Source organism: Lissotriton helveticus, chromosome 11 (assembly GCF_964261635.1).
Source record: "Lissotriton helveticus chromosome 11, aLisHel1.1, whole genome shotgun sequence".
Classification (NCBI taxonomy): domain Eukaryota; kingdom Metazoa; phylum Chordata; class Amphibia; order Caudata; family Salamandridae; genus Lissotriton; species Lissotriton helveticus.
The window spans coordinates 893,877,833-893,903,825 of NC_136072.1; the positions used below are offsets into that span (position 1 = coordinate 893,877,833).

The 25,993-nt window shown below is 43.7% G+C and overlaps 1 protein-coding gene across 2 annotated transcripts in view; it reads left to right on the top strand.

Moving 5' to 3' along the window:
* The window catches only part of MED13L (mediator complex subunit 13L), a 916,648-nt gene that overhangs the window by 699,857 nt on the left and 190,798 nt on the right, over window positions 1–25,993 (top strand). For both annotated transcript variants that reach the window (XM_078667133.1, XM_078667134.1), the window contains exon 10: window positions 8,947–9,681. In XM_078667133.1, the coding sequence (XP_078523259.1) occupies window positions 8,947–9,681 (735 nt within the window). The remainder of the gene's footprint in view (window positions 1–8,946; window positions 9,682–25,993) is intronic.

Genomic DNA, 25,993 nt, shown 5'->3' on the forward strand with positions numbered 1-25,993 from the left:
TTAAACTTTTGGCTAAGAAACATTATCATTTGAGAGCCACTAGGAGAACCCTCAGTAAGGAGTTATTCTAGTTGAAAATTCTCCAGCATTGCTTTCTCCACTGCAGGTTCTCACTTTTAGAACTATTGTTCATAGATCGTTCGTATTGCCCGTGATTTTTTTTTTATTTCAATAATAGTTGCCTTTTCAACAGCTTGTTGCAAAAAAATGTGTGGCAGCCTCAACCCTTGCACCTAGGTATCATGTCTTTATCCTGTTTTAATTCTGTCAGTTATTTGTATCATCAATGCATTTTTAGAATGTACACATGTTGCTTTATTACAATCCTTTTTGAATGTGTTCTTATGCCTCATATAAGACCCTAATGCCCTCTGTGCAAGATTTGTGATTTATAAAATATATAAATAGTTTTTCGTTCACCTTTACCGTTTTCTTTGTTCACTTTTAATGCTTTAAATGTACTAAGGCCCTATTTGCTGTATTGCACCACAACATTATGTCCATGATACTGATGGATGCAGTCTTAAATCTTATGGTCATACCATGGTCACTTCCGGACCAGTCCCCACTAGAGGCGATGTGCTTCCGGCCGCGCAGCGGACGAGCGCAGCGGGCGCGACGACGGCGCGACGAAGTCGCGCCTAAGTCCAGCCAGTCTGCGCCCGTCCGCGGCCGGACTGCGGCCAAGGCCAAGCATGCTGCCCCAGCGGGGTCGGATCCCGATAGGACTGTCTGGTCGAGGCAAGATCTAATGGCCTTAACCGAGGGGGGCCTTGTAAAACTCACTCCTTTGTGGAGGCCACGTTCACACTTATTTGCTCAGAATGTGGTAGCGCGTGGGTCAGGGCCGCTTCTCCTTCTAAGCAGACTCCAGGGGCTGCTTCGGCCCAAGTAGCTAGAGGTCTCAGAGCAGGACTTGTGAATTGTAGATCATTGCCGCAACACAGCACTGACATCTGGCTGCTCTTAGAGAGCCAAGCCTGGGACTTGTTGTTTTTAACTGAAACTTGGTTAAATGAACATAATGTGACAGCCATTTGTTTAGCTGTACCGGCGGGCTTTTCTATGTGCATCTCGAATCGCGAGGATGGCAGGCGCGGGGGTGGGGTGGCAGTAATTTTTAAAGACTGCTTCTCCTTATCTTCCGCAGCATCAGCTGTAATCCCAGGAATGGAATGCTTATATTTCTGCCTTCTCCTAAACCCTCAACTAGCCATTGCTGGGATGGTGGTTTATCGTCCCCCGGACTGCGCTGAGAGCAGCACTTCTCGACTTTTAGATGCGATTACACTGAATGCGCTGAAGCACGAGCACTTCCTGGTTGTGGGAGATTTTAATGTCCACATTGATAGGGATGGCAACACAGCGGCAGAGCACCTGATGGCAGCAATGAGTGCTGTAAACTTGATGCTCCATAATAAAGGTCCCACACACAGATCTGGACACACACTTGATTTAATTTTCTCCACATTAGAAAGCATAGTAGTGGATGATGCACTTCCAGTAGCATGGTCAGATCATTGGCTTTTACCATTCACACTAGCACTAAATGGTGTAGAGCCTAGAAAAAGCAAACACTCTTATATGAAGAGGCAATGGAAAAATCTTACTCCGGCCATTATGAGCCCGATGTTGTCCCATGATCCGCCTAAGCGTACTATGAATGCCAGCGTGGATGCCCAGGCACTAAGTAACTGGATTAGCAACATGATAGAGGCTGTAGCGCCAGCTAAAAGGGTGACAGCGCAGAGAACCTCCCCCACTGCCCCATGGTTCTCCGCTGATCTACGACTGGGAAAAAGCCTGTAAGAAACTCGAAAGACAATGGAGATTAAACTACTGCCCTCAAGCAAAAAAACAATTTAAAGAGGCCACCAAGCTGTTTCATAAGCAGATTAGGAAAGAAAAAAAGAGCTATTATGCCTCCGTTGTTCAACAGGCAGAGAACCCCAGCAAAGAAGTGTTTAAACTGGTGCAATCCTTTTTGAAGCCCCACTGTATTGAAAGGGATATTCCTTCATCCGTAGCACTCTGTGACAAGATCTCCATCTATTTTGACAATAAAATACAGATGGTCTATGACTCCTTTGGCCCGCATAAACCTACGGCCAAGGAGGATAGAGAGAGTGGGGGCCGGTCCCCAGTCTCCTTGAGGAAATTTCAACCAATCCCGCTAGATGAGGCAAGGCAAGAGATAACCCGGTGTAAGTCAGGCTCCCCAGAGGACCCATGTCCACCTAAACTGTGGGAACCTTTAGCGGACGCTATCGCACCTATGCTTCAACACATCTGGAACACATCCATAGATACTGGGGAATTTCCGGAGAGCTGGAAGCATGAGACGCTCCTGCCACTGAAGAAGAAGCCAAACGGGGATGCGGAGGATTTAACTAACCTCCGTCCTATCTCTCTGCTGGCAGCTCCCGGGAAAATGCTGGAAAAACTAATTCAGCGCCAGCTGAATGCTCATGTCGAATCTAATAACATTCTTCATGAGACTCAGTCCGGGTTCAGACCCGGCTTCAGCACGGAGACGGCGCTGATTGAGGTGGCTGATTCTTTGAGGTGGTCGTTAGATTCAGGAGACTCGGCTATGCTGATGCTCCTGGATCTCTCTGCCGCGTTTGATACGGTGGATCATGCTAGGATGGTCCAACGTTTGGCAGAAATTGGTCTGCAAGATCAGGCACTTGGTTGGATGCAGTCCTATTTGTCAAACCGAACGCAGAGGGTCACTCTAGGTACATGTGCTTCAGAGCGTAAGCCACTGAGATGCGGGGTCCCGCAAGGATCTGCCCAAAGCCCCCTTTTGTTTAATGTTTATCTTGCCCCTCTTTTCTCCCTCATTGCCAACTGGGGAGTCACCGCAATATCTTATGCCGATGACACCCAGTTGGTTTTTCCCTACTCAGAGGTTTCAGAAGCGGCATTTGCAAACTTTAAGGGGGGCCTTCAGGATGTGGCATCCTGGATGAATACTAATAAGCTGAAACTGAATCCGGGAAAAACGGAAGTGATCTTCTTTGGCAAAGGCAGTCACCCTCCAGCTGAGCTCTGGTGGCCGATTGAGATGGGTACCCCACCTCCCCCCCTCCCAGTGGGCAAAAAATCTGGGGGTCAAGTGGGATGAAAATCTCTCTTTTGTGCCCCAGATCCATCAGGTCACAGGGTGCTGCCTGAGCAAAATGAGGAATCTTCGCCCAGTCCTGAAACTTTTGCCTGAGTCTTGCCGGAAAATCGTGATCCATGCCACCATCACATCGAGACTGGATTATGCTAACGGCCTGTATAGCGGTCTCCCGAAATACTTGGTCCAAAGGCTGCAGACGGTGCAAAACGCGGCAGCCAGGCTGCTTAAGCATATTCCTTTCAAAGAGCATATTTCCCCCCATCTTCGGGCCCTGCATTGGCTCCCGATTGCCAGTAGAATAACATTTAAAACTCTTACTCTGGCCTATAGGTCCCTCTATGGTACCTGCCCTAATTATCTGAGAGCCCGTCTGCCCAGATACACACAGACCCGCTCCCTTCGCTCAAATGATCAGGTGCTACTCAGTGTGCCGCGAGTCAAAAGGGCTAGATTGGGCGGCCGGACCTTTTCAGCCAATGTGGCTCGTCTATGGAACTCCCTACCTCCTGAGCTGCGAAAGGCCCAATCAGAAACAAGCTTTAGGAGACAGCTTAAGTCGTGGCTGTTCTCGGTGCCTCTCTAAGCCGCAGACTCCCAGCTAGTTTTCTTGCCATGACCTCATAGTGCCGGGACGCCTCCTAGCTGAGGCAGCTGTTCGCGCTTTAAAAATACCAGTATTATTATTATTATTATGTGTGGCTGCAGATACACATGCTCTGCATATTCCTACCATCTAGTATTAGGGTCGCATTATTGCAACTTGTTTTTGTTCTCAGAAGTCTTTTGAGTCACAAGGTCTTGGCGACCAATCCTCTAGTAGTGCACTCGCATGGGCATGACCCATTGTTCGATTGGTTTTCTCTGTCTTGTGGTTCGTACATGTATCAATATTGTCCCCAGTCTTGATGCATTTGAAGCTGACTGGCACAGTTCTGGAGATTCTTATTCCCTTCCAGTCACCGTGAAGATTCCCCACTTTGCGCATGCTGTTCCTTCTACTTTGTCCACTCGAGCCGCTCCGGATATCATTGTGGAAGAACTGGGCCTCCCAGCCCTTGGGTGCCCAGCCCTTCAGGGCTCCACATCTTCCCTACTGACATCAAAGAATGAAGACACGCTGAGCGTAATAGAATGGATGTCCTTCAAGAGGTGCCCTCAGTCCACTCAAAGTACACCTGGGTCGACCTTCACACTGTCTGTACTTTCTGCCTCTCTAGAACACAACAAGATCTACTGCAATTGTTGCTCAGCCTCCAGGAGCAAAAAGAGCCATCAGCAGCGGAGAAACAGATGATGGCCCCACAACAAAATGCTCTGAACATCCTCTGAAAAGACCAGCATCTTCAGTGAAGCAAGACTTGTTTGTCTCCGAAAAGGAGAAATTCCATGAGCCACCCAGCATACTGCCCCATCAACCCATATCTGAGATCATTGGATCTGATTCTTTGGAGCATGAAGAGGAGGAAGTCCAAGTGAAGCAAGGTGCGTTCAAGGACAGTTGACAACCAAGCCTCAAAGACACATTGAAGCCAAGCACTGGCCCCTTGGGGGTCAGGCATTGAGCACTGTGCACAAGATACCGCCGTTTCCAGCTGCGCCTCTACCCTAAGCCTCTGGTCGGCACTTGGACAAGGTGTCTGAGCTCAGACTTGACCCCGCCCCCATCGGGCCACAAGTTTGGGGCCACACGTTGGTGCCCAAGTTTTGAAGCCAAAAGTGTCATCAGCGGTAAGAATACCTTTGGCACCGCAGCAGTTGACAGCCGAGTCTGAGAGATGCCCATCCTTGAGAAGCTCTAGCAGGAGCTGGCTCAAAGGCAACAGTGCCTCATCGGTCCCTGCACAGGTAGAATCTGTTACTCAAAAGCCTTTGCCCAAAAAGTGCAGATTCTTCTTGGATGCTCCATTCCTGGTGCCTCCAAGAAGCATAAGGACAAGCCTGTTAGAGCTCCTCCTTCTGCTCTTCCACCTCCTCCACTTGCTCCTCCCTCACCTCTTATGACTTCCCTCTCAGAAGTCGCTGGAGTCCTATGCAGATGGAGGTCTCCCTAGCCCCTACCCTCCAGTAGAGTTCTTTGGTGCACCAGTCTACCTGCACCCCATCAATGATCCTTAGGAGGGCTATGACGTGGACCCTCTATGGGACTCTCCTGACCACGGCCATTTTCCTGCTAGATCTTCCCCCTCTAGAGGACCCGACTGCATAACATGGTGCACACCACCCTGCAGCTGCCAGCCACAAGGTGGACATGTATGTCACCCCGTAAGATGATGACTTTCTGATGGAGACCCTCTCCAGAACTGAGCGCTACGCCCCGTTTCTCCCTATGCTAAAGGAGATAGTAAAAACTACCCTCAGGAATATTTACTGAGGGTGTAAAATTCCAGGTGGTAACCCCCAGGATAGAAAAAAAATACAGGCCTTCTGCTTCTGCTAACCTCTATATCAGGGGTCTTGTCCCACCTGACTCGCTGGTTGTCTTCACCTCCGTGTAGGGAGCAGGCACTCAGTCCACAAGCGACACCTCTCCTCCTGATAAGGACAGTAAGTGAATTTAATGCACTGGCAAGAGAGTAGCAGATGGCGCTGCCGCATATTGCCAGTTTAGTAGGCCCCCTTTTGTGTTACGACAAGCAACAATGTGAACTGATGGAGACCTTACACCAATATCTCCCCCACTACTATTGTAAGAGAGGAGAAGAGATTGTTGAGGAGGCGAAAGCAGTATCCAGTGCCACTATTGGGTGCACACTGGGTTCAGCTGATAAAGCTGTCAGAGAGGTAAATACCTCGGTCAGCCTCCACTGCCACTTATGGCTGTCTCAAGCCTGCTGATTGATGAAATGTTGAAAAAGATAAAAAAGGGTGTTGAGCCTGTCAAGGCCATGGGTGTTCCCTCACCATGATGGGACCACCTGTCTGCTTTTGGAGGCAGCAGAGAAGGTGTGCGTTTAAGGCTATTTCCCTAATTAAATGCAGTCGCACTAGTCCCACCACAAGTAAGGAGTAAAGGTTACACACACACAGCATCTTCAGAGGCAACAGCTCCAAGGGTTGAGGCAGAGGTACTCCCTCCATTGGGGCCTCTTCCTCCAAGTACTGACTTGCCTCACATCCCCACTGATCACACCCCTTGTCAGGGGGAGGCTCCAAAGATTACTTCCCTGCTGGGAGGAGATCACCACAGACTAGTGGGTTCATGCTCATTCCATTCCCACGCCACACACACACCCTGTGCCCAGAACACCTTGCCTTAAAGGTTGAAGAGGTTCATGCACTCATTCTCATAGGAGCCATAGAACCCATGCCCTCGCAACACCAGGGCAAAGGCCTCTACTCCCTGTACCTCCTCATCCCCAAAAAGGATGCTCATTCAGGCCAGGTCTCGATCTGAAGCATTCTCATCAGATACATCCTCTCTGAACATTTCCGTAAGGTATCCTTATAGGTTGTAATTCCTCTGTGGCATCAACACAAAATGATGGCTTCACCAAACCTGAAGGATGCCTGCTTTCACATTTCCATATATACAGCTCATCTAAGCTACCTACCACACTTCATAAGTGGTCAGCAATACCAGGTCAAAGTGTTATCATTCGGCGTTACTACAGCCCTAGGGGTCTTCACCAAATGTCTATCAGTGGTAGCTACCTGCCTCAGAAGTAGGTGAACTAACTTCTTCTCCTACTTTGGCCAATTACGAGTTCAAGCAATAAGTATACCTAATCCACAACCAAGCCTCCATCTCGTTCCTTCACAATTTGGGTATTACAGTCAGCGCCACCAAATCCCACCTCAACCCACTTCAGGTCCAACCCTTTCTAGGATCCATCTTTTATGACTCATGGGCTAATCTGACCCAAACTACCAAAGAGTAGCGGCATACTAACAGCTACTGCCTCTTTTTCAGACACTCCGTCCTCTCACAATTTGAACAGTAATAATGCGTCCTGGGTATGATGTCCTTATTCCTATCAATAGTCCCTCATACAAGGCTTCAAACGAACTGTATTCAGGAGTGCCTATTGGTACAATGGTCACAAGCTGAAGGTCACTGAGAAATTCTAGTGTTGATAAGGGCCAGTACGCATCACTTTCCACAGTGGTAGGACACTAGCAACCTTTAGAGCAGCAGGCGATCTGCAGACCCTGTTTGGCAGGTACCCATCACCACAGACACAAGAGGTCTCATCGTAATGACATGATAGTCCAGTGTCTGTGACAACTCATCAAAGGAGTCACCACATCAACCATCTGCAACTAGTAGCTATATAACTAGCCCTCAAAGTTTTTCTCCAAAACATTCAGGGCAAGGTGGTCCTGGTGCAGACTGACATGGGCATGTTTTACATACAAACGTAAGGTGGAACACACTCCTCCGCTATCGGCACTACTGCAGAGAATTTGGCCTTGGGTGATCTATCATCAAGTACACTTCCTGGCAGAGTATCTCCAAGGGGGATAGTGTCTTTGCAGACACGCTAAGCAGGACGCATCAACAAGTTCAGAAGCATTCCTCACCAGACTCATGGGGCCTCGCTTCGAGCCACTATTTTCGTGACCTTTGCAGTTTCTATCCAGGAAGTTCATCTTCTTAGTAGCTAAAACATCTCTTCGGCATATTTGTGAACTGCAGGCCCTAACCCTCCTAGAACTTTTTTCTCAGGTCCAAAATGACAGGGTATCCTTATAACCAATTCCAACTTCCTCCATGTTGTGTTCGCCCCATTCCACTTTAACCGACAATTGAGCCCCTGGTAGTCTTCCCACTGCTTGACTCGGTAGCAGAGCTCTTTGTTGCCTTTGCCCCTTGCACAGCCCCATATAAGTACCACATATCGAAGGCAGTTATAGCCAGGTGTATTGTTAAATATAGCTAGACCCATTAACTTAAAGCCAGAAGGACCCTACTGGCCCTCTCCAGGCCCCACTCTACAATCAGAGCACTACTGTGGCCTTTCTTGGGAATATACCCATAGCGTACCGCTATAAAGCTGCCACATGCCCTTTTCACACACCTTCGTAAAGCATTACCATGCGGATCTTCTGGCATCAGGGTGGAGTAGGTCAAACTGTCCTAAAGACTGTTTTAGACCTCAGCACCATCCACTGGCTAGTTGTTGCTTAGGGAAGTACTGCTTTACAATCTTTGCAGAACATGTGTATCTACAGCCATGCGTACTACGAACACATTTTGTTATCCTGTAAGCATCTGTTTGTCACATGTAATTCTGTAGATTCTCATGCGCCACCCACCTCCTCCAAAGTCAGTGTTTTCTGCAGATATCCTGAGCTTACTTTTATTTTTAATCATACGCATGGCTACTATCCTACTCACGAATCCATACCTACTCTCACCCATTGTGCGGAAAACAATCTAACAATGGAGTCAGTGCCCATGTAATTCACTGCTAGAGTTGGAATCCTGGAAACCTTGAGAATCGAAAGACGACTTCCAATAAAAACAATTTGCAACAGTCCAAGCCCAATACTAGATTGTAGGAGTATACAGAACAGCTCTACATACGATGAACAGACATTTACAGAGTAAGTAACATAATCTTTTTTTTTTTTTACTTAGAAGAATGTTAATAATTTTACCTTGCTGATTTTTAAATGAAGCTTTAAACTTATACGGTAAATGCATCCATTGTGCTTGATAAGTCAGCACATTTCAGTGCTTCATAGGTTTGCTTAGTTCGCTTTTATTTTTATATCACTGACTTTAAAATGTTCAGAAAGGCTTCTGTGATGACCTCTTAGGTCTGTAAAGTGTTTTAATCCATGTCTTTTACTTTCTTTGTTTCTCTCCTAAGACACAGGGCTCACAAGCAGCGTAGTGCAGTAGTCAATACCCGTCCACCAGCAATCTTGCAGTCCACCTTTGGCATTGGACCACCTCTTTCCTCATCCTCCTTGCCAATAGGCACTCCCAAGCACAAAACCACTGAAAGGCAGGAAAAAGCAGACAAGTTGCAGAAGAAGTGTATGACTCCATTTCACCATCGGACTCCTGTGAGGGAAGATTTATGCTTGGGTCAGGATCCACCGGGGCAGAAGTTGGGGGTAGCAGAAGTCCACCACTCACTGGAAATACCAAATACCAGAAAGTATGCCAAGCAAATGTCTAGCCCCCCGGACAATCAGACTAAGCATCTAAATCCAAATTCTGTTAATTCTGTTGACTCTCCAGGCTCTCCTGTTTCACCTCTACCTCCCACACTTAGTCCACAGCCACGAAGTCAAGAGCCAGAAAGCATGGACCATACTTCTGTTCCAGTGAACCCAGCACACTATGCCAGTGGCCTCGAACTCCAACCATTGCCCAGCCTGAATGAAAGTACGATTATTATGGGCCAAAGGCTACCCTTAATGGCAGAGGTCAGTGAGACTACCTTGTACAGTGGGGTGATTGAACAGAACTGTGAGTCCAGGTGGCAAGGTTACAGACTACCAACCTTCCATGACCCAGAGTTCAGGCCACCCGAAATCCAGAAAGACCAGCTTGATACTGGAGAGGACATCACCACAGAGAGTACTGCACTAAAAAGGTAATAGACAGCTGAGTGTGTAGCACATAGCAACCTCTTCATCTTGTGTTTCTGTTTGATTTGATAGTGTTAAACCATAGAAACGTAAGATTCAGTGGCTCCGATTGTAGCTACAGAATGTCAGACCTGTTTAATCTGTGACAAATAGCAAGCTTCTTGTAATGTTTTATTATTCTTCGAATATTTCTTGTGCTCGCTGGTAGCAGGCACTTGGTAGAATTGCCCTACATAGCAGTCCTCTTGAGTATTAAATTCACAAGTGGAACAAAATGCAGTTAATCTGTCTTCATACAATACAGCCATTAAGTCTGTTTCAGTCATGCTTACCAACAGTTGTTGCAGCTAGCCAAAGGAATTGTTTATGGTTGTCAGTTATGTCTTCCATAGAATACTTAGATTCGAAAATAGAACAACAGCGTATTTCACATTGAACATTAACAAACTCTAAATCTTTTATAATACAGAGTGCTGGGTTTGACTGGTGTCTTTCTTTGGAGTCGTTTCCTGACCTCCTGTCTTTTACTGTTTAAGCCTATCCAGCCTCTCCTGGCAGGGGCTGTTGGCTACCTGAGGATATCTAATAGCTGGATACAAACTTTTTTGACTCTTGTTCACTGTGTAAAGTATCATCTGGGACCTTAAAGGAGGGAATTCTCTACTATGGTCCTGCCAAATGGAGACTATTGTGTTCAGCTTCAAATAGAAATTGTATGATGGGAAATTTCTGAATGAACATGTTATGGGAGCCTAGGGAATAGTTGGTGAATAACAAAGTCCTAAACTTAAAACAGTTACCTACCATTTAGTATTCACTTTAGGGTTCTTGCTGTTTTATGTGCCTGCGGATGTTAAGCAGGGTGTATATATGTTACACTATGGTTTGCTGTATTTTGTTGTGATTGATCTTTCAGGAAAAATCTACTTTCTGTGATGGATTGCTTTTATATGTTTTCCAGATAGTGCTTCTGTAATGGATCACTTTAGGTCTGGGCTAGCGATCACTTCAAATGTCTTGCCAGCAAAATGTAATTGAAAAAATTATAATCATAAACAAAAAGTACACAAGTATATCAAGGTTCTTTTAGTTTGCCTTTTTTTTTTCGTTGGTTTGTTTAGTTGTAATTTAGATTTGGGTTCCCCACACCGCTGTGTACGGCATGGTGCAGTGGTTAAGTCCATTTCAGTTGTTTGGTCTCTTGCACTCCGTGACATGTTTTGTCTTATCTCATGTGCACATCTACCTAAAAAGAAGTGGACTTCAGTGCAGGGCATAGGGGCCAGTACTTTATCTTGGCAATGCTTTTATTTTCAATTCTTTCCATTCTTCCACACCCCTGCCAATGTCCATGATGGTTCTGACCGTTTGGTGCCACCCTTTGATTGAAAGGCGATGGTTCCAGTTCTGACTCCCTGTTTCTGATCTGGAACCAACCATGTCTCGCAGGGTTATGGCATCCTGCTTTGCTGTTCTTAGATGGTTAAAAAAAATCCTCTGGCTAATTACACCAGCAGCTCAGAGAACGGTTCGGCAGGCTTTGGTAATATCCAGGCTGGACTACGGCAATGGGTTGCATCTGGGTGCAGACAAAGTCTCAGTACACCGGTTGTAGGTCATTCAAAATGCAGCTGCTCGTCTTCTTTTCCATCTGCCTAGATGCGCCTCTTTGTCTCCTTTGCTCCACCAACTCCATTGGCTTGAATTCAATAAGCACATTGAGTACAAGGCCCTTTGTTACACGTTTTGGGTCAAATGTGGCCTTGCACCCTCCTATATTCAATGATTGGTAACACCTTATGCGCCGCTCGACAGCTGAGATCCTCCAGCCTCTCACTGTTTTCAGTCCCCAGGTTTCAACTTGTTCTTATAAGGGGTTGCTCTTTTTCTTACCTGGGCCCCAAGCTCTGGTATGCTCTCCCAATTGAACTTAGGAATTGTCATTCTCTGTTAGCTTTCCGTAAGTGCTTAAAGACTCTGCTTTTCAGCGACCTGGCTTGATTCCTATTCTTCTTATTCTTGCCTGTTGCCTAATGTTCCCTGCACTTGTTTAGTGCCGGGAGACCCTGTGCGCGCTTTATAAATGTATAAAATAAATAAATAAATGTCTCAGCATGTGTCACCCTTTACGATCAATTAGGTGTAGCCCATGACCTGAGAAGACTGTCCAGTCATGCCAGCCTTGCCACTAGAACCTTTGAAAGCTGGAGGCAATTTTCAGATCTGACTCTGATGCTTTCCAGAGCTAGAACATGTTCTCCAAAACAACAATGTTGTCAGACAATTGGCTCCCCGCTCACTATACGGAAGCTACAATATACATCATACTTCAAATAATCAAGGCACGTCTGCCCTCTATTGAGGAGAGCACTTCTTTCACACATGTTGTTCTTAGGGCCGCCGAGATCTTGGAATTATATTTGCCTACTGTAGAGACTATGGTGAATTTTCTTACCGAAGTTTTGAGGCCAGGCCCTTCCACTTCTGACCCTTTGCTGCCCTTCAATGAGGCTCCAACAGAGGCTGTTGTTGCAGCCTATGCCAAATCTTGGTGAGCGCCACCAGGAAGTTGGCCAGTTGCTCAAAGCCATAGGGCAGTTGCTGAAGATCCAGCCTTCTTAATTTGCTCTAGACACTGGAGACCCAGTTCATTCAAGCATCCATAAGTAAGGTGAATCCAAACTCCTTTCCTACTGCATCTGCTCACAGAGAATCTCAACAAATTGAAGCCATTGGCAAGAAGGTCTTCTCTTCCACCAGTTTGCCCCTTAGATCCCTGAATTGTTTATCTTCAGAATCATTACACGTATGCACCCTGGGGCATGCAAGTAATATTTTGCCAACCCTTCCTGAGGAGTTTCGAATTACTTTCCGACAGACAATTCTTGAGTAATGGCATGGCCACATATATTTAGTCGACCTTTCTCAACACCACAGATTATGTTGGCTGTTCCATGGGCACCAGCATGGTTATTCAAGGCCATACCTGGATGTGTGCCCTTAGCATTTACTGTGTCCTGTTTGACAGCTGAAGACTCTCCGGTGAGAAAGCGGACTCTGCTCCCTACTGAGGTTACTCTTTCCTGCAAACCAATTCTGCCATCAGTACCATAAGTTCTGGTGCTGTTCTCTGGTTTGGCCTACTCACAGAGGCAGCCCGTTCAGCCTCTCTAGCAGCCTACGTAATCTTTAGCAGCTCCAAAGGGAAAGGTGGTAGCAGAGGCCTTGCCCACCAGCCTATTCTGTAGCTTTTCTCCTTCTCTGTCTGCTATGGCAGTCGCCAAGCCACTTTAGTTCCTCGTCCAGTCTTCATCTGGGCCAGGTAAGGGATACAGTCCAATTTTGTCTGCCTGTCTGACGCACAGTTACTCCAGACAAATGGATCTGATGGGTGTTCAATTGGGTTAAACCCTCCCCTTTTTTCCCCAGGTAATGCTGCAGTACTGAGCAAAGAAGTTCAGATGCTGTTCACCAAATTGGCAATAGTCATTAAATCAGAGAAGGCAACAAGGTACTATTCCCAATACTTCTTGATGTCCAAGAAGGATAGGGACTAGAGCCAATCTTAGACCTCCGGTTTCTAAACAGCTTCCTAATGATGGACAAGTTCAAGATGCTGACTTTGGTCCTTGTCCGGTCTGTCCTGGTGAATTGAATGATGTCTTTGGACTTGCAGGATGTGTAGTTCATATGCTCCTCCTGGAGCCTCAGTGACATTTCCTCTTGTTTGTTGTTGGGTTTGAGAATTACCAATATACTGTCCTGCCTCTCGGCTCCCCAGATATTCACAAAGGTGATGTCGGTGGTTGCGGCCCATCTTTGCAGATTGCGGCAAAAAATGATTGCCACACCACAATTATTGGCCGCTGAAAGCAGTTTCACTTAATTCATTGGTGAACCACCTAAAGGTGTTTGCTGCTGTGTATCATGAGATTTTCCATCTGTGCGGCGAAATCCTATATTTAGCCAGTTTAAAGTGTTCCCTTTATTGGGGATATCCTGCACACTGTGCACTTAAACGCCTTTCCTGCCCCTGCAGTGAGTCCAGAACATTCAGGCTAGGATTCCAATGTTTGGGGCTTATACTTTGGTTCCATCCGGAAAGTTTCTGATGCTTCTTAGTCTCCTAGCTTTGTGCATCCTATTGGTGCTCGCTCAATGCCCAGTGGCACACATAAAATTTGCAGTGGAAATTTTGCCCTCAATTTTCTCAACAGTGGGTATGCTTCTTGGACAACCTATGTCTCTCAGATGAGGCAGTGAGGTACCTTTAGGTGTTGATGAAGGATTCCATCCTAACTTGTGGCAGACTGTTTTCCTTGCCCCATTCATACCTCATGGTGGTAATAGCCCATATCAGTTCTAGGCTAGGGAGGCCTTTGGTTGAGGGGGTGTTCAGTGGTCTCTGATTTCAGGTGGAGCAGAAATGCAACATCTTGGCATTGTATGCTTTCCAACTGACCAACAAGGTTTTTTTACCTTCTATACTGGGTGCATGTATTAGGTTTTTTTTTTGCAGTTGTATATAGCTTGAACTCAGCCCAAAGGAATTAGACTGCTTTACATGAGCACCAGTTGTATTTCAGACACACATTCAATTTTTAGGCACGCTTCATCTTACTGACCTTGAAGGGCACCCGGAGGTGGTTAGAAACATCTTTGACTAGTGAGCCTTTCGTTGTTGCTGGGAATACTCTGTGCACTCCTTTTGCATCCTAAATTTTCCCCCAGGACTCTCTGCAAGTCCGATTTCATCTTCATTGGGACTCTGGGCATTCTGCCTTTGCCATTGTTTTGTTGTTTTCTCATGGTCAGAAGGGACTGGGCTCAGCTGCTGCTTTTGGCAGGAATCTGGCCAAGCAACAGAGCAGGGTACTACATTCAAACTTCCACAATCTACACTTCTAATCAGCGGAAGCGGGTGGATTTGATCTGCTATTGAAATTGATAGTTGTGATTTTAGCAGTGCGTCACTCTTCCACCAATTTGATTTATTCCAGTGTTTGGGCTAAGTTTGTGATTAGGTGCTAGAAGCAAATACATTGCCTCTCTACAGACTAAGTTGACTGGTCTGCTTCTGTTTGTTTTGTCCGTGGCCTGGCAATATTTGTTTCTGTTGTCCCTGTTGAGAGTTATGTGTGAACACTTTTGGTCTCTCTAGGTATTCCTGATCAGTTATCTTTATTCAAGTCACCTATTGTTTTTTAAGGGATCACATGCATGTTTCCATCTGTGCCTTTTAATGATTTGGTTCTTAAATGTTTCATCTGCATTCCTTTTGACCCTGAGATTGACTCTTAAAACTGTTTGTCTTGTGATCTTGTCTGAACATTCTATCAGTAAGTTGCAAGCTTTGTTTATGCATCTGTGATCTACTACCTTCTTTAACTTGTCCATGAAGAAGCCACCTTAGGACCTCGCGGCTAATTCCATCAAGGTGAAAGACTGCAACTATGGCCGTGTCCAGTAGCGTTTCTGTGTTGGATATCTGCCAGGCCAACACATGTGCTTCCTTTCATACCTTCACCATGTACACCTGTCTCGGTTCTCGAGTCCACAGGGAGGTTCATTTTGCTAGTTCTGTCCTGCAGGACTTCCTAATGTGAAATGCACTCTTCAGACTGCTGGTTCTGCTTTGGTATCTATTCAAATGATGAGGAATTACCAGTTAGACCCGGCCAGCAGAAGAACAAGTTACTTCTGATCTGCAGTGCTGTCTTTTAGATACTATTTCTAATTGCAAAGTCCTCACTGCTTACCGTCCTCCCAATTCTATGCAGTGAGCTTCTGTTAGGTCCCAATTTACGTTAAGGACATTGTTGCTCAATTCGTCAGTCACTCCATGTCTGAAGGCATGGAAGTTATGTGTAAAACGTACATCAGTGTTCAGGGACAGCTCCATGCCATTACTTTCTGTAGTGGGTTGCTCAATAGTGACACCTGCTGGTACCCAGGACCTGTTGCATGAAAAATGTCCAGCCTAGGGTGGATTTCAAGGTGAGGAATCGGCAGTTAGCTGAAGTATCCACCACAAAGCATGGTACCAAAGGTACGTACCTTATTTGTCTTCTATAAGTTGATTAAATAGAAAGATAAGATAAAGATCAACTTGATTTAATCTTCTCGTGTCCATCACCATTCATGGACAGCCCTCTAAAACTCCTCTAGTAAACTCAGAACATTATTTAGCCTCTTTGTTCACCTGTGCCCTATCCTCCTACAAACAGAGCAGACAACTTTATCACATTATTGGCTTTTTATAAACTGTCCTGTTATTTTGTATTTTGTATTTATCTTTTTCCACATTCTGAACATGATCATATCACATTGTTGTCCTTTACTCAAATTATCTCATAAGATTTTTGATCCCAGATGAACTCCGCTCCAAGAGGGCACAAATGTTTTCTCCTAGTTTAATCCTTTCTTTCCTTCTATATAATGTAAGATGACTCTGTGGAGATCCTGGCCCTGTTGGAGACTTGTTAGTCACTACCAGCAACATAACAGTGCCCCTTAGTGATCTAGAAAAACTATATTCAAATATGTATTGAAGGAGCAAACTGCTGAGATGATCGTATTATGGCTCACCCTGAAATGGAAACTTTCTATCAAGACAGTCTTTGGCTCCTTCTGGGCAAATATGCAACAACTGTGTTGTGTGTTTCCACAGCAGAATCAACTTTACTGACCACCGTGGGTTACACAACAATTACACTTACTTAGCAGTGACTTTGTATATTATAGTATTCACAAATCACTATGTACAAGAATTCGAATGCCCCAGATTATCTATGGTGTTCATCCCAGAGCACTGCCCATTGATTCATTAACACCAAGATAAATAAAGTTAGTGATTATTGGGGCAAGAGTATGTTCACGAAGTTTGTGAGTGCCTTCCTTCAACTCTGGTTGGTCCCCCTGCTATTTAAACAAACTCTGATAAACTCTCCTTTCCAGCTTTTGGCTTTCATTCGGCCTCTTTTCTCAGCAAACATTATGTCCATTGTAAATACCTAAATGTATGTAGGCTTTTTCCTCAAACAGAGCATGGTGACTTTTAGTAGTTTGTGGCATTGCACACGTTCTGTGTTCCTGCTTGACCTCTTATCAAGCAGCATCATTGGTGGGACCGTCCACCAATGGGTTACTGCTTTACTGTTCGTCAGATCTCAAAACATACTGATGACCTCCGACTTTTCCACCACTGTCAACATCACCAGCATTACATTTGGTTCAGCACTGCGTCATATATATATATTTTTTTACATCTCCATAAAACCCCTTGTTTACTGTGAGCCTGCTTCATGGGATACCTAGCAAATGCAAAACGTACCAAATGCATTTAGATCTTTCTTGCAGTGAACGTGTTGTCATGAGCACCAGTTTGTCAGTTACTCTGCATGTGAAAAATGTCATAAAAACACACAGTTTTACAATCTGCATTTGTTTGAGGGTTTCTGCTGCCCACTCTTCGAGCCTGTAAGGCTCGTTCACACCTAAACTGCTTGGTCATCTGCTACAACTTCAGTTCCACTAGCAGACCATCTGGTATCCTTTTTCATCAAAGGAAAACTAAGGGATAAAGTTTAAAAATCTCAGGATTCTGTGAGACTACTGCAGCTTTAGTATTTTGAACGATGGAAAGAATCCTTGTCAAGTAGGGTACTGGACTGCTAATGAAACCATGTGCTTCCTCCTTGGCCAGCTTCTGTGATGAGGTTCTAGGCCACACCATAGACCCTAGTGCACGGTCTCTTTATTTCTAATTTACATCTGGGAAGCAAGATACATTGCGCTTCTAGTGGTTTCCAACCATGTGGAACATCATGGCAGCCAAGTGCCAACCAATGTGGTTTCTTCCCAGCACTGGGTGGAAGTGGGCTTTCTGTATTAAATTGTTGAACTTCTAATAGAAGCTTCGGCCAGCTGGAAGTTCATATTCTTTTGGATCTGTCATTCATCTCTAATACTGTGTAATACGTCTACCAGATGAAGGAAAAATACTCAAGTATTCACTGGGTATTGCATAATAAGTTTGTATATCTGTCTTAATTCTTTGAAAAGACCGAAGCGTCTTGAATTGCTAGACTAAAGTCTGGGAAGAAATTAAGCAGAAACCTTGATATTGTACCGTTTTTCTCTTCCTGCTAACTCATAGCATTATGCACTTGTCACAATATATTAGCCGTCCGGTTTTAATGTGTCTTCAGACGTTTGGGGGATTGGGAGATGGGTAATGAGAGTTGAGGAGATGAAGACTATAAAATGTTGGATCGGTTGCCCTGTATATGAGTATGGGTTTAAAAGCCAGGGTGCCTTTATGGAACCAAAAATCTCTAATGTGACTTGCATTATAGTTATAAATGCATTATTCTGGGTACATTATTCCCTGCACGTGGGCCTTTCCTTGTTCCAGTCTACAGGAGATAGTACTGCTTGTCTTGATTGTGTATGGGGTTTTACTTTGGAGTCTGGTGCTTGTAGGCAGGTCTAGAAGGACCAGAGTGTTAAGCATAAAGTATGGTCAAGAAAGGACAAGAAGTGATCTTTACTTTTGATGGCCCAGTGCAGCTCTAGTAAGAAAATAAATGGCAGACTGGCTTCTGTAATGAGATTATTCTATCCATCTTATTCTTTGTAATAGTTTTAATAATTATAATAGCAAATGTAACATGTTCTTATATAGTGCTTAATATATTTCTTTTAGTTCCTCAGTGCTGTAAATACTAGGTGTCACGGTTACTCAAATTAATGGTATTATGAAAAGAATGAAAGTTTAAGTTGGCCCTGCCAAGATCAACGTTGTGTCCCCCAGCAAACTGTAGATTTCTACCCTCTTGAAAATTATCCTTGCAGAGGAGAGGATAAAAATGTTTCGTGTATATATACATGTATATATATATATGTATATATATATATATCTCTCACAGTCACCTATAGCTAACAAGCATGTGGCTTTAAAGAGTGAGCTACAACTTTGTTGCTAAAGTAGTAATTCCAACTCCCCCCTAGTCAGGCAGAACAGTGAGCCTCTACCAGTTAATTTACTGTGGCAGATCTGTTCATCACTATTAAGGTTTGCCGGATCTATTACATGTTTTTTCTAACCTTCTCAGAGATGAGGCACTCCCATGCAGAGTCTTCCCCAGGCTGGTTAAACTTCATTTTGGTGTAATTCAAAAATGGAAAAGAAAACTTTTCTTTGAGCCATTTGAAAGACATTCAAGTACAAAATCAAGAAAAAAGGGATTAAAGAAAGTGACACATAAGAGGTAAATATTAAAAGGGGATATGAATAATGGGGAGTGGTTGAGGGGGTAGGATCTAAGGATTGCGGTTATTCAATAAAATCAGGATTGGTTGTAGCAGAGATGTTAATAGAAGGGCTACAGGTATCGGTAGTTTATTTGTTAGGGTATCATTAAGAGTGCTCCGATATAGGATGTGGGAGGTATCTTAGAGTATAGACTATAGTAGGGTGACTGAGGTAAAACTACTATGTTACAGGTCCTTGGGTATATCCAGAGATACACAGGTAGAGGTCTAGGTTAAGGAAAACATATGGTTGACTGAGAATTGCAGAAGGACTAACTTGGACATAGAGGAATGCAAGTTGAGAAGTGTATAGAAGAAATACAATGAAGTATTAAAGGAAGTAGAAAGATGTGTAGTATCTTTGATTGCGGAGAGATTAAAAAAAATCCCCCAAGTAAATAGTTCTGCATGAAAGCCATTCACCAGGATAGATTTGTGACACAAAGAGAGTGTACAAAGTTCCCCGGGAAGAGTGACGGAGAGGAGTGTGTGCTAGTGAGTGGGGGAATCCCCTAGTTGGAACTAAAACCCTCACACACCCAGCAAGCTAGGTGTCATGCTTCATCATATGGGTTCTGCTCCTCGTCAGACTGGCGCTGCAATGTCTGACGGGCTCCCGAAACCGGGGCTCTTTATCGGAGATCTTTTGTTCCCGCCATATGGTGCATGCGTGTGAGAGGGCGTGGGGAGTGTGGTCGTGACGTGAAAGAGAAACTAAAAAAGGTGAGTCAGTCCACAACCTAATTTTATTCTCGTGGTAGACTCCCTTGGTTAAAAAAGGGGAGGTGGTGTATGAGGGGAGGAAAAAATGCCCTGAAACTATTAGAGCAAAATTAGCTACTACCCTCAATTATGGTCGACATGTTTCATGCCTGATGGCAATTCTTCAGGACCTTGGTAGATAGTACCACACAGTGAAAAAATTGTTTAGTGAAGGGTAAAAAACTTGCAATGTGGTATACAACCTTGTATGGTCAGTAATACCAGAGCGCAGGCCGATTGGTCCTGCTGCAGTATTGTTACCCCAGAAGATTCCCTGAGGTACCTCACAGTCTGCTCCCGTGGGACCGGCTGAGAAGGTATGGTACCTTCGGCGGCAACAGTCCTAGCCGATGCACCTACCCCACGAGCGGCGTCGGAAACACAACGCAGAGCAGCTGGATTTAACATCTTGAGAATGCCATACATTTGTGCAACAAACTCCAAAGAAAAGGAGTCACCCTTAACTGCCAAAATGGACGCGGTAGTTTACAACTAAGACACAAAAAAAATTCCCTTTTGTTCACCCTCAGTCATTGAAACCCAACATTTACTTATCTAGACCAAATGGAAATGCACTAAACAGTAATTAATGCAAACCTGTGTCTAAGACCTGTTCTTGCTCTTTTGATCGAGCTCTTGATGATTCATTTATGATTGGGGTCTTGTTGCTTTATATTACCACTCTCTCACTCCTTTTGAATTCTTGTTCTCATATAGTGTCTCCTTAAGCCTCTCTTCTGATAATGATACATCCCTCTTGCTCAGGGATTTTACATGTTTTTTCTGGAGTTCTAAAGCAAAGCGAAAAACAGATTTTCTCTACTTGGTCCAGCTGTTGCTTCTCTATTATCCCTGTTGTTCCTATAATCTTGTTTTGTGGCTCCCTCGGAGTCTGTACTCTTATACGATGTGTCCGAGAATCTAACTTGTTTTTGGGACCTCTTGTTCTATTTTGGTACCATTTTCTATTATTCCCACCTTCATTCATTGGTTTTTCATACGTCTTTTTTGGAGACATGATTGAAATATAGAAATTTTAGGAAAATCTTGATCAATTGAGTAATATATATGTTTGGAGGTTTTAATAGAAACAAATGGGATGTTGCTTTAATGGTAAATGGATAGTTCATTTTGACATGCTAGATTGTTTGATAAAAGTTGTATAGTAATTTTTATTTCTCGGTCTAGAATATTTGTGTAATATATAAGCATGGGCGGAAAACTATGCTATGCTCGCGGAGTGTGAGTAGTTTACGCAACTACGCGCTATGCGAATCGTACGTAGCACAGTGCAAAAACGTGTAGCGGGCATTTTTTTGCTCGCTCACGGTCCTCAGACTCAAGTTGATGACAGCGAATGAGCAAAATCAACATCCCAGCGAGACTTTCCTCGTTCGCGATCGGCAACATCAAGTTGAGCAGTTCGCGTAGCGTGCAATGTGCACTTCGCGTAGCTACGCATAGTGCGACTACGCAAACTACGCCCAGGGTTCGAAATATATACATTTTGTCCTGAGGTGGTATGAACCATTTCGATCTCTATCAAAACGCTGCGTTGATAGATTTTTATTATATACTTTTTTGTATATTTAATTCATTGGAAATTGTGTAGTCATGAATTTTAGGAATCATAGATGTATTATATAATAATGGACTGTGCAAAGCCCACTTTAACCTATGGATAAGATTTTATACATGAGGACTACATATGAATGTTTTCCATGAAAATAAATGAAAATATTTTTTGAGGATTTAGTGTGATAATGATTACTTATTCACATATGGAAATATGCTTGTACATTATATTAATTACCGTTTAGTACATTTCCATTTGGTCTAGATAAGTAAACATTGGGTCCCATTGATTGAAGGTGCACAAAAGGGTATTTTTTTTGTCTCAGTACAGATTTGTTCACAACTTAAAAAAATTGTATGTCAAGAAATATTCTCCAGTGCAGATTTTACCAAGTCAATTTTATTTCTTAAGATGCCTATACAACTGTCTGGATGAAACAGTTGTCATGGAACTGGCTGTCTTTGGGGGTTTTTGCACTGCTGGGGCAAATTATCTGTTCATTGCCCTGATTTACTCCACCAACTTGTTCAGTGTAGGCTAAACGGCAAATAGAAGTGGAAGCATTCCTCTCAAGTGAAAGGTAACATGAAGCTGCAAATCTGCTGGAATGATTGCTTGTTGATTTGTAGGCATGCACCACGATGCATATGTGGTACTTGACATTAAGGTTCTCTTGCTGCTCGAGGGTGCCAAGCATATCTAGCAGTGCCCAGTGAAATTGCTCTGTCTGTAAATAACTCTTATGTCGATAAGCGGGTTTTTGGTTTTCTGAATTCCTTTCAGATTAAGCATGACCTTAATTAATATGATCTTGGAGTCTACACCTTGGTTGGAATTCATTCTGCGTTGCTACCTCAAGTGTTTTTAGAATTTCTCCTAGCAGATGTTGCCCGTGATGGAGGATTTATTCATTTTGCAAAGTAATACCAGTGTATACAAAGGGATGTGATATGGAATTGTGAGTATGTTCTTTTCAGCCTCATCATGCCAACTCAGGAAGTTCATACAGACCAAATCCAAACATAAACAACTTTGCAGGCACTGCATTATTGCTGCCATTATTGTGTATGTTCTTTGTGATGCACTAGGGACAGCTCTTTGGGTAGATGGCTCAGTAGGACAATCTTTGAACTTGGTTGAAAGTCTTGTCAAATCCAAAGTACCCGTTATTGTCAAGGAGGGTCCATCTCTCTAAACTCCTAGAATGGTCCATTGTGTGGAACAATGGGCTCTAGCTTTTCAGTTACAGGATCCCATGGAGAATGAAATGATGCTACTTTGTGGATGTTTACAGCTGAGAAATAACAATTCTTCTCATTACATTCACACTTATTGCCACTGAAATGCTAGGATTCTTCTGCTGTGCTAACGCTTCTAAGATAGACTAGTACTGGAGCTGCAGACAGCCTGTTGGGCTGGGTATTGTGAGCTTTCTCTCTGAGTCAATCGGGTTTTAAACGTCTCATGATCCTTGAGTTAAAATTGATCATGAGTGTGTCAGAGTTCAATTTCTTTTTCATTGTTGAGGATTTCCTTAGGTCCGTTTAGTCACTAGCTTGCAGATCTTGACAAGTTCTATGATGAAATAGCTGTTTCAGTTGCAACATCCCAGAAAGCTTTAAAACTTGTTTAGAATGTTATGATTGAAGAGGAACATAGTCCTCAATTTTTATGGGACCAACTCAGTCCCCTGTTCTAGTTCTTTGACTGATATTCTTTCCGCTGGAGCTGCAGAACTGTCACTTATCAAGTGAAAGATAGTCATTTCTGTTACAATCGCTAAGTACTTTCAGCAGTCATTGCTTTTGATCTTCTATTTATTTCTGAAAACAGTGATTTCTTGGAGTAGCAATAGAAGTCTGTTATGGTGCATGCCTTCCACTGGATTATTCATGAGTGTGATTGTAACTGGACATCCTCATTGAAGCCAAGAGCATATCTGAACAGTGTTTTTCCATTGTCTTCTATCCCCATGGGAACGTGATTGTATCTGCTCCTCATAGCTAGTACAGACGTTTGCAGCTTTCAGCAATGTTTTCGAGGGTGTTATCAATTTGTGGCATTATCAGCTGACCAGGAACAGTTCTGTTATTCTGTGTACATGTTCAGTTCTCATTCTCACCTTTTTACTTCTTTTTGGCCACCACATTCAGTGAAGCCCATGGACTGGGAAGGCTTTGAGATCCATAAAGTGACTGCACATCTGTCTCCTTTGAGAGTGAAGGTGCCTGAATCTTTTGCTGAACCGGATGCCATTATTTAGATGGAGGTCATATTTGACACTGTCAGCCTAATGTCCCAGTTTGAGTAGATAGTGGCACACTGTGGTAGGTTTTCCTTATGCTGTTTTTGAAAGAATTTGTCATCAGCGAATCGCAGAAATACAGCAGTCTTTTGCCAAATTTCAGCATCTCCTGTGAGAACAGCTACAAGGGCCTCTGGCTGGCATGTAATTCTGTGCTAGCCCTATTTCTCCAGTCAGGATGAATGGCTGTTTGGCAATGTTGCAAGCCAACATATTGATGGGCAACTAGGTCCTGGTCAGTGTGTGGATTGGAGCTTACACAGGAAGCCATTTCCCTGGGTGTCATACAGAACTATCCTTCCAGTTCCACTCAGATATGATTTGGGGCTTCCTAGAGCCTTGAGGATGGATCCTTACATCTCGTTTTTAGGTCAAGCCTGGGCAGCACATGTGCTTCTCTGCTAGGCATGCTTATTAAGGTTAGGCATAGAAGCTCCGCCCATTTCACGTCCATCTTTTTAATTGACTCCCGTTACTGTCCTTATGAAATAGTTGCTTTTCATTTGTGAATAGGTTTAATAGTCCCTCCTTGGTACCGCCTTGTCTACATTTGTACCCGCCCATAACAAGTGGACTTTTTACTTTTGTTACACGGTCTGCTTTGTGTAGTCGGTGAGCATTATTTTCTGTAATGATCTTCCTCTATTCCACCCATGACATCACAGCACACTGCACGCTTTTATATTATTAGTAATGTGTCCGCTTTAACTATAGCGGCGCGGTTATTTTATTATTTACTTTACGGCACAGTCCGCTTTCACTTTAGCAGCCACACTTAATTATTTAATTTACAGCTCAGACCGCTTTCACTTTAGCGGCTGCGCTGAATTATTTATTTAATTTACAGTGTGACCGCTTTCACTTTAGCGGACGCGCTACAGAATCTTTCTTATGATTTTTTTGTTGTTGCTTTTTTGAAAGCGCCCAATAAGCGCTTTCTCTTTAATGTTGGCCGCGCCCTTTTCTTTAGAAGCTGCTCACTGTAACTTTAATACGGCAAGCAGCGTCTAAAGAAAGGGGCGCGGCTACCATTAAAGTGGTCTTGCATTTGAGGGAGCTAGAGCTATTGGCATTATAAATAATGCCTATAAGTGTTGCTTTTAAAAACACATAAATAAAAGGCTTTGTCTTTTACAATGCCACTAGTTTAAACGCTCGCAAATTGGAGACCGATTGCATTGAAAATACTTGTTATATGACTGACTTTGGGAGTGCATGCACCCTTCTTGAATCCTAGTTATCTTTTTTGATTTCTTGGAGCTCAAATAGTAGCTATTTGAGAATCCCTGCTGCTTCCCTCTTACATATGTAATTTCCATGAGACTTTGTAGGCTAGCTAGTTCACTGTTGCCTTTGGGTCCGCCATGTTTGGAAATTAATAGTGCCCAGCAATATCACATTGGACAGAAAAGGGGAAACAAGACTTTCTACTCTTACTTATCCCTGAAAAGTCTCTTTTATTCCTGGGTAAGTTGATTGCTGGTCAATTATCATTTGCCTTCTACATTGTTTTCTTAAGCAATAGACTGTACTACAACCGCAACTCTCCAGTTAACTAAATATTATCTTGGATTTCAATATTGAGTTGAGGTGCCTTCCTAGCTTGTTCTCCTCTCTTCCAAGCCTGTTTAAAAAAATACTATAAGACCTCCATGACTGGGGCATGCAATGAGTTCTGTAGTTTTTAATCACCATAGCACTTTACTGTAAGAACTGTAATCTGGTTAAAATGCCTGCCCATCCTAGTAGTTTGTCAGAAAATGTACTAACCTCTGCTACCATCCACAAGGCTCTGGGCTTCCCCAATGATTTAATTAACTCAGTAGGGATACACATACAAGGGTCAAATGAACTGGTCTCTTTGATTGCAGGTCCTTGTTTATTAAGCATTGTATCATTGAGATAGGTACTAAATTAGATTCTTAACATAATACACTGCCACTGGAAAAAAATATATTTTAAAGACTACATATATATTTTACTACACTGAAGAAAAAGGACACTTGTGGGACAATACTAAAAAACGCATTTAACTAGCAGGAACAGAATTTGGCAATTGTTAGGGAAATTTGTGTTTTCATTGTGTTGTTTACTGGTAGCACAGCTTAAATGTACTTTCACGTCCATCTTTTTAATTGACTCCCGTTACTGTCCTTATGAAATAGTTGCTTTTCATTTGTGAATAGGTTTAATAGTCCCTCCTTGGTACCGCCTTGTCTACTTTTGTACCCGCCCATAACAAGTGGACTTTTTACTTTTGTTACACGGTCTGCTTTGTGTAGTCGGTGAGCATTATTTTCTGTATTGATCTTCCTCTATTCCACCCATGACATCACAGCACACTGCACGCTTTTATATT